The following is a 15072-nucleotide window of genomic DNA, read 5'->3' as shown; positions in this document are numbered from 1 at the left end:
CCTTTTACCTTCCTCAAAATTGTCCTTTCCCTTTATGCAGTTGGTCAGTTTCAGCATTTAGGGAACATTTACTTATTTTCCTGTTCTCCAGAATACCCTAGGAGCCTGACTCCCTTCTTTTTTTTCAGAGCCTGTGTCCAGAAGTGACACTGTAAGGGGGAAATCCCCAGCTAAGCATGCAGCCAGTACAGTTACAGGTATCTGCAAGTCTCATTCTGCAGCAGAGAATTCCAGTTGATCATGTCAGGACTCAAATCTGTCAACACCTGAAAATAATCTTTCCAAAAGAGAATTTGTAGTTAGTACATTCCTCCTTAAACAGAAAGATATTTTTGCCTTTGCAGTGACTTTTACCACCCCTAAATCACTTTGCAAACAGTATGCAATTAAAAAATAATGTAATCTCCAACTATGCCCCCACCCAAATATAGAGAACTTGCCTATCAAACTGTTAATACACTCATAGTCACTTGTGGCCAATACAGAAAAGGAAGTATGGTAATTGTGTGCAGAAACATGAGCAAACACCAAGCAGAAAAAATGGACCAGAATTGGGACTCCAGAGACTCTCTGTAGTGCCTAAAGAAAATCATTTAATATTTGCATGCTTCCTTTTCCAAGTGCACTACCTGTTTTGGTTTATAAGCACTTTAGGCAAGGTGTATCTCAGACACACATCATAGTCTATAGACAACCTTAGCTGCACTCTGCTTCTTGTGATTTTTAAAAGCACTAACCCAGTACTGGATCTGGGGCATTAAATACTCAGCTTCTCAACAGATGAGTAAGCAGGGTGAAACCCTAGCAGTAATGGAGCACTCCAGCATGTCTGGCACATGTACAAGATGCAGATCAGCCTAGAAACCCAACTACAGCCTAGAAATCTCACAGAAAACTAAGAGATTCACGTGACCAAGAATTTCACAGGTCAGGTATCCTAAGGCAACCAAATATGTAGGAAAGCAAAATAACACATAATGAAATTATTATCAAGGGAAAGGCCAGAATCTCCATTGCTAGTAAGACCTTGGATTAACCTTGACAGTCTTCTGGCCACAAGGCTCTGCAGAAACAGTTCATCAGCTTTCAATGCAAATAAGTATCTCTAAACTCTAAAGCCTGGAACCTTTCATGGCTATAAAAATGCAATGAAACTACTTCATATCACTCTTTCACAGAGTCATAGAATGGTTTGGTTTGGAAGGAACCTTAAAGATTACCTAGTTCCAACTTCTCCATACTCTTTATAAGTGATGCAAGCTTGTTAAATATGACTAAAAGAGGTCACAGGTAACTTTGTTCTCCAGACATCATGAAATATATATAAAAAAAAACCTCCCTTTTAAAAAGATATAAATAAAAGCCAGGGTACGTAGAAAAATTCATCAGAGCAGGGTTCATACAGGTTTAGTGCCTGTCCCACACTTGTCCCACAATGAACAAGGAGCACGCAGCTGTGTTAAATGACTCAGTGACCTCCTGGTGTGGCTGTTCTTGTTCTTGTTAAGAAGGCTTCAGGCACCCTGCATTAGTGCTGTGCATGAAGACCCCACATCTCAGCTACATGAGTGATATTGTGAAAGAATCATCTGTGTGCTCAACTGATTACAGGTGCACAGACTAACAGGTGTAACTTGTAACAATTAAAATCTAAACATACTTGACTACAGCTACTTAACTAATGAAAAAAATACATGTAGAGAAATGAAGGGCTTCATCACTTTAATTCAACTTAAATCAACTTTGGCACTTTGTGGTTACTTCTGGTACCACTCAGTCAGCTTTGGCTTTCATCAAACCACTATGATTAAATTATACATTAGTAATACAACCTAAAGCCATTCATGGCATCCAAAATACTTCAATACACTTAAACTCATTCGTGACATTTGAGTGAAGTTTGGTTTAGGCTACTGTCATCCATACATCTGATTTGTCATCATGAACTCAGACTTGGAAGAACTTCTTCTATTCCCTTCCAACACCCCTGTTGAAAGTCCTCTGACAACAGCATTACAGTAAATTATACTACTAGCTCATTTATCATGTATCACTCATTAACCACTCTTCACACTGCCTTCTCCTCTAAACTAACCAGACCTTTTTTTTAATGTTGTGCAACCAGCACGATGCAAAGAACCACAGCTAACTGTGGATAAGACTAAACAAAATTCTATTCCTGTCGTACAGATATAAATCAATCAGATAACAACCCTGTCCTTGGTTTTCCTACAAAGGAAGAGAAATGGACCACAGTACTATACATTCATTTCTGTACATCTTTGATTTTTTTTTTCTTACGCTGGAAGAGAAGTTGAAGAAATATGTATGCGGATCCTTGGACAGGAGACTTATCCTTGTTTATGGAAGTGCTCTACTCAGCAGCACTGATTACTTTGTTTTAACCAAGCAATTCTACCTGCCATTTGTAAGAGCAAACATTTTTGCCATTTATCACAGTTCACTAGAATGACACTATTTTAGCCAAGGGTGTGATAATGGGACAGTGCAACCACAGAAGTGAAGAATACTTTCAGGAAGGAAGAGCCTTAAACCAGATGTTCACTGGATCAATTTACAGCTACAATTAAATTTTAAGTTTTACTGATTTGGGATTAGGGCGAACCGGGTCTGAATCCTACTTTAATAAAGCAGATGAAGATCAGAACTTGGAACTTGTTCTGAAATACTTGGGAGGAGAGATGGGAACAAATCATCTGGCTCAGGAAAAAAGGGCTCTCAGACAGAATGGAAATAGCATATAATTTCACAGCTAAGCACTGGAGCCAAGAATTTTATGTTGATGAGAACAGAAACAGTTTATCAGAAGAAAGATGAAGCTGAGCACCGATCAGCAACTGGTGCCAACTGGAATCAACTGGAAACAGTGGGAAACACCTAAAATTGCTTCCAAATGTGGAGATATTTTTATTTTTTTTTAAGATTCCTGAATGCACATGTTAGTGGATACATTGAAATGAGCACCTTAAAAACGTACAGCTGACTGACTAATATCTGACTTAATCTTCAGCAGCTCAAGGGATCTTCGTGAGGAGACCATCTCTTCAGTTCTCTGAGTAGAGTAGCTCCATCTGTGTTAGAGGGCAGAAAGGCTTTTGAGGTTTCTGTGATGTAAATTATTCACACAATCTGTAGGAGCAGCAAGGTTTCTATTCCAGTTAAAATCTAAACACACTTACCTTGACGATGTCTACTTAATTCATGGAAAAAAAAAAAATAATAGAGAAATGAAATACTATTTTCTCTGTGCAGAAAGACATGGTAGGCTTTTAGCTGCGGGGAAAAAAAAAAAAAAAAAAAGCTCACAAGCAGAGGCAAAACTACATATTTTTTGTAATGTTATTCCTACATTATCATGCCTTATAGTTTCCAGCTTGAAAATGTTTCAGCTTTTTATTCCTTGATTATGGAGACTAAACTTCCTAAATAAGTTTTCTCTACACACTCTATTTTAACAGAATCCCATTTCTGAAATACATTTAGACATATTATAAACTCCTTCCAATCCATCTAAAAATCTGTCTAATTGTTTTGTTGGTGGTAGTTTTTTGTTGTTGTTGTTGTTTGTTTGTTTTATGTTGTTTCTTTTGTAGGGATGTACAAGGCTTGTATTCTATTGGAATTTATATGCCTACTCATTTCTACAGAGGCTCATGCAGAGCTTCAGCTGCACCCTCACAAGCTCCAGGACTTTGCTTACATGAGATTGCAGGGACTGCTGACAGGACAGTGAATCTGCATTGTTCCCAGAACAGTACCAAATCTTCAAGGCTCCACCAAAGGAAGAAACTAAAGTCGGGTGAGAAAAACTGCAATTCTAATCTCTCTAATAAATATCATCATAATACAGTTGTGCTTCTTTGTCTTTTTATTCAGAAGATCTGACACGAGCAATAAAATACAACAGTTGAGAGGTTGGCCTATTATCAGCAACACGTTAGATAAGATAAAGATTATTTTCTCAAGATCTCTCTTTCAGTGAAACCTTAGAGAGGAACTCCTCCTACACACACAGTTAACTTTCATCTGTGCACTGAAGAGGGCTCCTATGTCTCACCTTTTTTACACTGATCTAAACGTACCTTTCTACAATTCATCTCATGCTCGCACATAATCTCCCTCACTATAAACGTGTATCAGGATCTTTCTGTTCATAGGTCACCTTCCTTTACTTTATCTGTAGCTTCTTTGGTGTGTGTCAAAACCCTCCTTAGGGAAATTCCATTTGACTAAAACGTATGTTCTTTATATATATTTATACTCACTCTCTGCTAAAACTTCGGTCCTGATGAAATAAAAAACCTCATTCGCCTTTGGAGAGATCTATGGAAGAACCAACTGTGATTGTTCAAGAGTCGCACTCAACATAAGTAATTCTTTGCCAATTATCTTTCTTTTGCATTTCACAAAATTTTCCATTTCTCTATTTCTTGATGTTAATTTCTGTAAGAGATATTTGTCTGGCAAACCCCACTTGTTTGATTAAGTAGAAAACTTTTCTTTTTTCTTTCTTTTCACTGTAACACTGGCATTTGCTAGTTGGAAGGGTTTTCTGCTGCTTTTGCTTGAACCTATTATTACGAAGAGCCTATATGTAAAAGAATGACTTTCAGGGACTTTAATGAGAGCTGGAGGGCATTCAGCAACTCGTAAGAACAAGTCCCAAATCACCACAGCATTAAAAAATCCATCTGAGCTGGGATTACATGCAAGGTATGGCAGTGTTTGAAGAAAGACCAGATGATAAGGAAGTATAGTAAAAAATAAAAAGACTAAAAGACTAAAATAAAATCTTTTACTACCTTTTTATTACCAGGGTCTTAAGCACTCTGTATGTTCCTGAGATCAGAGAACAGTGATTAAATCCAGCTTACCACTGTCTTTTACGGACCTGCCAAAGGCACAGATCCTTAGCAAGATCGCAAAGATTTCACTGGTCACACACAGGGAAAAAAAAGCCCATGACATGCTAAAACCTGTGATAGTGCTGCTGGCACTATTCTGTCAGGGAATTGTGGATCTCGCCGAGCGTAGCATCTGAAACCTGGTGGCATACCCTTTAGGAAGATGCACATTAACTGCTCTTGATAGATGAGGAGAAAACTCTCTCATCTTAGATGAATCTAAGTAGCTTCAAGATTTAAAGTGAGACATTTTCCGTTCCCTACTACTGAATTTTATTTTCAAGACAAAACGTACTAAATAAAAAGCAAGAAATATTCTTCTTATGAAAAAGATGAAATTCACACAAAATCAATGTGATTTTTTCAAACATTATTTTTCATTTTTTTTTAATGTGACTCATAAAGGTTACAAATGCCTCCCTATGACACCATCCCTAGTGAAGATATCATTTTCAGCATGAGGAAAGGCAGTGCAAACTTCATCACTCTGTCCTGCTAGCAGCACTGAAAAGATGACCTGAAGAAAACACGGGCAAAGAGATTGTTATGGTCTTCACAATACCATGCCCACCTCCTTGATCCTCCTAGTAAAACATAAAAGGTAGAAATCCGGACTAATATGGAGATGTTTTTATATTGACACCTTATCAAGACTGCTAACATTTCATACAAGCTATAATGACTGCTGCCCTCATCTAACTTGCAGTGCATTTCAAAACGTGACCTAGAGGTGAAAAACTCTGTATCATATTATCACCCTCTTGAACTACACAGTCACTTATTACTGCTTCTCATCTAGACCCAAATACATGCAGTTCAGTTCCCCATACCGATGAAAATAACAGGCACTCTGCCCCCAAAATGTTTTCCATTTCCCCCCAGTCTTGCTTAGCAAATAATTACAGGACAGAATGAATAAAATATATATTTGCTTCATTACAAATGAGCTCAAAAAATCTGGCATACTATATTGTATGACAGAAATACTCTTTCTCAAATTACAAATGACAAGGCCATCATAGGTACTTGTTATTTAATTTAACACCTTAGTTTGGTGTTCAGAGATACAACTGCATAGGCCATTTCAAGCCTATTTCCACAGTATTACACTCACAACAAATTAAGAAGATAGTTCCCTCAAAACAACCTAAATTATTGTGTATCTCAAATACCCTCCTAATAAAGAATTGAAGGTCCTTATTCTTTATGCTTTTGTAAAACGGCATAGTCATAAGGTAACCTAAGTTGAAAGAGATCTCTGAATGTTACCTGGTAAAACTCTTACTCGTGGCACGGCCCAATTCAACATCACATACACTTCAAAGTTAGATTAGTTTTTTCAGAGCTATATTCATCTGGGTTTTAAAACTATTTAAGAGCAGAGATTCATCAGCTTGCCTGAAAGCATGATCCAACATATGGCTGCTCTTACTATCATTTTTTTTCCCCACTAACATTTAAGCAGAACTTCTCCCTAGCAGCACTAGGTGAATTGCCTCTCCCCCTTCCATTGTGCACACCTAAGAAGATCTTACCAATATTTGCAGAGAACACATGAATTGATGCTGAGCCTACTCAAGGGAACTACAAAACTTCCACACACTTTCCTTGTGCAATATCAGAGCCAGTCATCTGTGCAACTGGTTTGATTCTCTCTTTGGTCACCTAATCAAGAAAATTATTTTATTTATGTGCAAAAGTAACAGAATCACAGAATTTCTAGGTTGGAAGAGACCTCAAGATCATCGAGTCCAACCTCTGACCTAACGCTAGCAGTCCCCACTAAACCATATCCCTAAGCTCTACATCTAAACGTCTTTTGAAGACTTCCAGGGATGGTGACTCCACCACTTCCCTGGGCAGCCTGTTCCAATGCCTCACAACCCTTTCAGTGAAGAAGTTCTTCCTAACATCTAACCTAAAACTCCCCTGGCTCAACTTAAGCCCATTCCCCCTCGTCCTGTCACCAGGCACATGGGAGAACAGACCAACCCCCACCTCGCTACAGCCTCCCTTGAGGTACCTATAGAGAGCGATAAGGTCGCCCCTGAGCCTCCTCTTCTCCAGGCTGAAAAAGCCCAGCTCCCTCAGCCGCTCCTCGTAGGACTTGTTCTCCAGGCCCCTCACCAGCTTCGTCGCCCTTCTCTGCACCCGCTCAAGCACCTCGATGTCCTTCTTGTAGTGAGGGGCCCAAAACTGAACACAGTACTCGAGGTGCGGCCTCACCAGAGCTGAGTACAGGGGGACGATCACCTCCCTAGCCCTGCTGGTCGCACTGTTCCTGATACAAGCCAGGATGCCGTTGGCCTTCTTGGCCACCTGAGCACACTGCTGGCTCATATTCAGCCGACTATCCACCATCACTCCCAGGTCCTTCTCTGCCTGGCAGCTCTCCAACCATTCCTCTCCCAGCCTATAGCTCTGCTTGGGGTTATTGCGCCCCAGGTGCAGGACCCGGCACTTGGCCTTGTTAAACTTCATGCAGTTGACCTCAGCCCATCGGTGCAGCCTATCCAGATCCTCCTGCAGAGCTTTCCTACCCTCAAGCAGATCGACACATGCGCGTAGCTTGGTGTCATCTGCAAACTTACTGAGGGTGCACTCAATGCCCTCGTCCAGATCATCGATGAAGATATTAAAGAGGACTGGCCCCAGCACCGAGCCCTGGGGGACGCCACTAGTGACTGGCCTCCAACTGGACTTGGCTCCATTCACCACGACTCTTTGGGCCCGGCTATCCAGCCAGTTTCTAACCCAACGAAGCGTGCGCCAGTCCAAGCCTAGGGCAGCCAGTTTCTTGAGGAGAATGCTGTGGGAGACGGTGTCAAAAGCCTTGCTGAAGTCAAGGTAGACCACATCCACAGCCTTTCCCTCATCCACCCAGCGCGTCACTTTGTCATAGAAGGAGATCAGGTTCGTCAAGCAGGACCTGCCTTTCATAAACCCATGCTGACTGGGCCTGATCGCCTGCTTGCCCTGCAAGTGCTGCGTGATGACTCTCAGGAGGATCTGCTCCATGAGCTTCCCTGGCACTGAGGTCAAACTGACAGGATATCACAAAGGAAGTAAGATGCAAACCTTTTACTTGAAAAACTAAAGAATAGTGATTTTATTGCTTATTTGTCAACTTACCAGATTGGCCCCAAAACTAAAAGGACCCACTTTACACCTCCAAGATGCATGAAAGGTATATAAATATTGGAAAACATGTTCTAATGTTCTAGTCTTACAAGTTTCTATTTCAGATCCAAACCTCACAAGACCAGCAAGGTTTAAACACCACCCATTCAACTGCTGGTGCAGTCAATCTCATGAAATCTCTAGGCATAAACCTCCTCTGTGCTCAAGTTCTGCAAGTCCTACCCAAACCCCATTTGGATCCAACAATGCCACCCTTCTAAATTTTAATGATTTTCAGAACTGCTATCTTTGCTTCCCAGACCCCAAAATTTTGGCAGAATGTAGCAGATCTTGAAATAGAAGATCCGCTGCATCTTCCAATACTCTTAAAATAAATATTTCCAAAACTTCCTGTTCTTATAGACAGAAAGGATAGCTGCATAACTCGATTTTCAGTGAATCAAATGCCATTATTGTGGTTAAAATCTTGACTCGTTAACTTCATCACTGTACAAAATATTCTGTATATTTCTATATGACAGAAGACTGTCAGTCACTGTCAGAGCAACAAGGGATGGTAGAAAAATAGCCTGCTGTGGTGAATAAAGCCTAAACCAAAGAAACAGTCACATAGCTTAAGAGATTCACCTAGTTCAAAATTTTCAGATAGCCCTGCAAAGTCAAGGTTTCTCAAGCTCTGAATTCCCAACTTCAGAACACCAAACTGACAGAAGTATTGCTTGTCATTCAGGGAGGAGGGGATTTCCCTACTGAGGCTGAATTTCTGGTGTATGGAGTGGCTAAAAAAAAATATCTTCTAACAATTTTGTAAAATAAACCAAAACCAAAGCAAAAAACACTTATTGGTGGTTGTTACTCTTTTGTTTCTGATAATAGAGCTCCTCAGAAGGATATTATCTCACTGTTTTTGGATTTCAACTTGTAAAGACGAAACTCAAGCAGTTGTGCTGGATGCAGCATATTACTTCTAATTTAACATTAAGTGCATTCACACATCCACAGCACAAGTGCATCAGCCTCTCAGGCACAGCTACTAGGAACAGTTACATGATTTGGGGGTGTCATTTGAGTCACCTGAGCAAAACACCACTCCCCCAACAGTATGTGAAGCATCCTGCTAACAGCATATTGTTCAGGGCTGAAATCCTAAATCCCCTCCATCTCTGTTAGGACAACGTGCGCTCCCTCATCCTTTACCAGTGGACAGATGCTTCATCTGCTGATCAATGGGCCAGTGATTCTGTTACCAACATAAAAAAGATGCCACAATTTACCGGTTCAAAGATTTTACTTTCTCAAATTTATCAAACCTCTTGAACCCCTGAGCTGTTAAGTGAAATAACTCTGATCTGTCAGTTCTAACATACAAGCACGGACAGGCAAAATCATAACATTTTCAGAAGGTACATTAGCAGAACTTAAAGTTTCCACCTTAATAAAACATTTTTGAATGAGATTAAAATCTATGCATGGCAAATACCACTTCCCCACATAACTACTGAAATTCCACTATGTATAATAATAAATGGGGAAACATTACCTTTTAGTTTAATGGATACAGCCTCAACCCACAAAGTAAGAATTTACAAGCGTCAGTATAATTAATGTTAATGGCAATCACAAACATAAACCTTCTGAATATTAAGAATTTGTTAACATGACCAAGTGCACTCACCAGGCAGTCACTTGGTCAAACCATTAATACACAGAAGCTTTTTATTACCTGTGTGGTCTGTTGGCACAAAAACTGTTTGGAACGCAACAGGTTAAACAGAGAATAGACTCCTTTATGCCAACAATTAGGAAAAACATACACTTTTAAATCTGAATCTATATAATGAACACAGTGCAGCAAAGCCCAAGGAAAAACAAATGAAATGCGATTTTCAAAGCAAGGAAGCTTCCTTAGCACCTTCCATTTATCTTCCCCTCACTGCTCTGAAAATCTCATTCATGACCTCTGTTGTGTACAGTTGTTTGTGTTTGCATATCTGTGTACTTCTAGGTACCAAAAACTTCCACTTTCTGTAAAATGAAATTACCCTGCAATGGTAGTTACTCAGAAACACATTTTCAGAGCAGCATGAAGGTTTCCACAGTGTGACACATATTAACATCAATTGGATTCACACAGCTAAATCTCTCTGCAATTCTTTGCCAATTTACCCCTTCCAGAATTTAATATTTTTTGAACTTGCTTTATTTTCCAAACATTTTCCTGTTACAGTATTTTATGGCATGATGGCTACTCTAACACAGGCACCATCTCTGGCAGCTGCTTTAATTTTCTAGTACAAGGGAGGCCAACATCTCTGACTTCTGATGGCACTAGTAAGACTTATGGCTGTAATCCAAAGGGCTCATATATCCTTATGATATATTTTTCAGACATATACATAGCTCCTAATAATCCTAATGACAGATTTATGTGCAAAACGATATGCACACACTTCTGAGTTCTTAGCTTGACAACTTTGGAAACGGCATATGCTTCACTCGGGAAGAGCAAGATATTGACAGAGATCATGGGGTTTAAATGCATGGGGGGGACAGGGAGAACACAGTACTGTTCTCCTTCCACAAAATTCCCTTGGCTTCCAGAAGGAAGAATCAACCTGCAGAGGTGCAAGGCAACTGTTCAGGAAACCCTGTGGTTAACAGCTTTTCCTGCAGTGATGCCACCCAGCCCACCCTCTCTGTGATTATTTCCAGAATCCTGTACCACACACAATGATAGGGATTCACTTTGATGAACACGAAGAATGAGATTATCATTAAATGATGTAAATGAATGTCCTTGGGATTAGTGGATTCAATATTAAAATGTATTTACTATAAAATGGAAAAGCTGTCAGTCAGAAATAGACATTTTCATGAATCAAAACACAATTGAAAACTGGTGTTATTGTCATTCCACATCAAAGTCCCCCAACAGACAAAGAGCATTGAAAATCACAAACAAATCTTGAAGTTTACACACTTTAATGCATTATTGTTAGAGAACGAGTATTTTATACACTGTCATGCAACAACCATTGTTTGTTTTATTCCAGCAACATGCAGAGTAGGCAAAAGTTAGAGAAGAAGCCAGTTTCAAAGAATCACAAAGCTGTGCTGCAAGGCCACTGCATACTGTGTATTTCTTTCAAACAAGAAGCAAACCTTTGGTGTGAACACGTTTCCAGGAATTTGGCTTTTCACTTCACCTCATTTTATATCAAAGAGAGCCTACACAGTATCTGTATGCTACTGAAGGTGTTGCCAACTGTATTCTATAAGATCTGTCTTCCTCAGGTGACATCTAAAGGTTAATCCTAAGGTTCAGGCAGAACTGCTCACAGACCCTTTTCTGACATGACTAGAATATGACTAGGAGGAACAATTTTAAAATATATGCCCAGCTTTATCTTTTCCTAAAGTTTTTACTCTAGTTGTATAAATCACCTGTACTTTTGAAATGCTAGAAATTAGCACAGGTATTTTGCTGTTACAGTACTTCATCTAAACGTTGTCCACACGCATCTTTCACCTCTCCATAACCGGATGCAAGGTAAAATAAATCTCGCCTAATGACAGTAATGTCTGGGATGTAGTTCTGTTGTGCATGCTTTATACCCGTGACCTCTGAGATGTTAGAAAAAGATCTAAAACCGCCCGTGGTGACAACTTCTACAGGCACAAATTGAACACTACCACCACTGAAATCACGGAAAGCGCCTGAGTTCACGTGTACCAGATTACACCTTGGATGTAAAACATGACTTCTTTTTTTAAATAAAGCAAAAGCATTTTGCCAGACAGGCATTTATCAGTGCCTAAAAGATATGGATATGACAACCATGGAACATTACTATAAAACAGGTAAGTACAGCAGAAAAAGCTCCATATTAAAGTCATTTCTGAAAGTTGTGAGATCATCTGATAGGTCTTTTATAAAACAGGAATCTTTTTCTGAAAGATTTTATATGCATTTCTCTGCGGATTATGGTGGCTATTCACACTTTACTTCAATTTTTATAGCCTCCAAGTAATTCTACAGCATAGTAAATACAGTTATTATAACCTTCGTAACCGGTAGAGGGATATATTTGAAGAAAAAGGGGCTGTTTCTCCTCCCACACGCACTGAAGTAAATCAGGAGCAATTCTCCTGCAGTCAATGGGAGAGTATCTGTGAAACTGACGCAAAACAAGAAAAAAACAAAGCCAGAAACGTACAAGCAAAGCTCTCCTAACCCTATGGGCACAAATTGCAGGTCTCCTCTGCCTTCTGGTGAGGCTGAACCATTGATGCATCTATCCCACACTTTGCTCCATCCCGTGAAAGGGAATCTCAGCAGGGTCCAGACTCGCACTGAGCACAATGGAGGTAGGTACAGCAGCTCGGGCAGGCTGAGAGCCTGGCATAAAGCCCTGAGAATGAATGAGGATTGTCAAGTGAAGTGATTGTACGCGTTGCATTTCAGCACGTTGCCCCTGAAACACAGGGCGTTTCTGAGCGCTGTAACAGGAAACTAGGAAGATTAGAAAACGATTTAGGGGAAAAATAAAAATAAATAAATAAATAAATAAAAAACAGTAGACGCATCCCACTTTTTTTCTTTACAGACACAAGGACCAGCACTCGTCTTAGGGAAAGATCATGTGGCAAAACGATGACTCTGAGTCACTAGAAAAGAGAAAATCTTTTGAAACACTCTCGGGACCAGGGACGAACTGTTAAGGGAAGAGCACTATTTTATCATTCAGCTAACGAGCCCGAGGAAGGATGATCACCGCTCGGTGCGGTTTCGCCTTGACAACTCTTTCTCCCCGAAACAGATACGCCAACTTCGGTAAACAAAGAGCAGAAGACGCATTATCCTCCCTCCCGCCTCGGGAATATTTAACGAGAAGAAAAGGAAACCCGGGAAAGTCGCGGACGGGCGGATTTCGCCCTTCGGGAGAAGAAAAAGGGAGACTGGCAGAGGATGGCGACGGCGTCCCCGAGCACCCCCACACGGCCGGGGGGGAGGCTCCCCGGGGGGACACCGCCAAACTTCGGGGGTCGCGGGGCGAGGAGCGGGGCCGTCCCCCTTCGCCGTGCCCTGTGGAGCCGTGCCCCGGAGCTCACTCACCAGCTGCAGCGAGCAGAGGAAGATGAGCGTGCAGCGCCCCGTGCAGCAGCCCATGGTGGCAGCCGGCGAGCCGCCGCCGCTCCTCGCTCGTCCCTCCCGAGTCGGTGCGGCCCCGGAGGCGAAGCCTTGCAGGAGGGGGTCACCGCATCCGGACAGCGCTGCCGCGGCCCCCTCCCCTCCCCTCCACCTTCTTTCTCTCCCTCCCCTGCTTCTGTGCAAGGGGCGGCGGAGGGCAGCGCGGCCCCGCGGAGGAGCAGCCGGCGACGGGGGGCTCTGCCCGGCTGCGGGGAAGGGGCAGGGGCCGGGGGTGGGCGTGTGCGGGGCGGGGAGGGAAGGGAGAAGAAGGGAGGGGAGGTGTGGGCGTGATGGTGGGGATGGGAGCGGTGGAGGGCGGGCGAGGGGAGCTGAGGGTGTGGGGACGGGGCAGCAAGGAGCGGGGCGCTTGTTGCGAGCGCCCGGGGAAAGTTCAAGGGACTCGGGCGGCTGAGGCGGGGCCCGCAGGAGGGGCGAGGCTGAGGCACCGGTGCCCCGGCCCCTTCCCTCGTCCCGCGGTGCCCGGGTGTGTCAGGGGCTACTTTGGGGACCCCCTGCCCGGGCTAGGAGCCCGGGTGGCTTCCTGCCCTCCTCGGTCTCCCCCTGAGGCGGCGCCGTTGTGCCAGGGGCTGGCGGTGCCCGGCTGAGGGGCTCGGCTCCCTGGGGGCTTCTCTGTTGGAGAATAAATAAATCTGTAAATAAATCTTTTCTGAGAAGGAAAAAGGAACATTTTCTGCAAAGAAATCCCCTGTGCGAGGAGAGGGGTGAATAAACCACAGCTCTGCGGGGGCCTGCCGTGGGCAGCTGAGGAGAGTGGGGTCTGTGGAGGTACCGCAGTCCCCACATCTACCTAAACACTTTGGCCACAGATGAGTGTTGTTTGTGGGGGGTAAAATAGATTAAAAATGCCCATGCTGTCTTAAAAACGTTTTTACACATGGATGATATGTTAACTACCCTGCCTTTTTCTCTCCAACAAAGTATGGATAAATCAAATGACTTCTTAGAGGCATTAAGGCGTTTACCAGAAAATGCTTTCCTACAGCCTGTTAGTAGCTGCTGTTCCGTGATACGTGAGCTTCTGCCAAAGAACACTGAAGCCTGCCCAGAGAAACAAAAACTATCTTATGTAAGGCATTTATACAAGGTATCTGGCTGCTATCTCTATGAAATGTACAGTGTTGTATCCATAAATTATGTAGAACTTTTGAGTTATGCATAATGGTAGTGACAGTCAAATAATTACAAAATTACCCCAAAGTCCTATTGTGTCATACTACATTTGGAAAGCTGCTTTTTATGCATTTTAAGTAGGAAAGCATTTGTATAGTTTTATATATCAAACTGAAAGAAAAAAAAGGAAGTCAGACAAATAAGAACCAGGTTCTGCTCACCCAGGATATATATTTGGTTATCTACGTGAAGAGTAGAAAATAAACCCCACGTTGCACAATATACGAAACTTGAATAAAACAGCCTGATGGCTTTTGAGATAAAATTCTTTCCAGAGCTAAACTTCAGTAAAGTTACATGTTCTGGGAACGTATATTTTGAAGGACGAGTATTTGACTGTATGCAAGTAAATTGAAAAGGTGATAGTCGCCAAAAATATAATGTGCCAGCTGAAACTGGTAACATTTATGGATAATTGATTTTCTATACAGAGGGCTTAGAGTAGGATCTCTGGACTTCTTTGAAGTAGTTATTAGACCAGAAGTTTTTAGTTAGACAGAGACTAACCATAAGAATTGTTGGGTGGGTAGGAACCAGATAAAGGAAGTGACAAGAGCTGCTGCTGAATGGATTTTACTTGTACTCACCTTAGTCAGCCCCTGCTTGTATGTCAGTGGGATGAAG

At 42.0% G+C, this 15072-nt stretch overlaps 1 protein-coding gene across 5 annotated transcripts in view; it reads right to left on the bottom strand.

The window, feature by feature from the left end:
* NKAIN3 (sodium/potassium transporting ATPase interacting 3) overlaps positions 1–13474 on the bottom strand; it is a gene marked incomplete at its 3' end in the record, with an annotated part of 379768 nt that extends 366294 nt beyond the window's left edge. For 2 of the 5 annotated variants that reach the window (XR_014689539.1, XM_084509283.1), the window contains exon 1: positions 13183–13442. Coding sequence is in view for 4 of the 5 variants with exons in the window: in XM_084509283.1 (XP_084365409.1) it covers positions 13183–13236 (54 nt within the window). Of the gene's footprint in view, positions 1–13182 lie in introns of all 5 variants that reach the window. The other 3 variants (XM_084509282.1, XM_084509285.1, XM_084509284.1) reach the window with 3 other exon arrangements.
* Between the last annotated feature and the right edge of the window lie 1598 nt (positions 13475–15072).

Source organism: Aythya ferina (assembly GCF_964211825.1).
Source record: "Aythya ferina genome assembly, chromosome: 2".
NCBI classification, from domain to species: domain Eukaryota; kingdom Metazoa; phylum Chordata; class Aves; order Anseriformes; family Anatidae; genus Aythya; species Aythya ferina.
The sequence above is the reverse complement of the archived record's forward strand: the minus strand, read 5'-3'. Positions and strand labels throughout refer to the sequence as shown.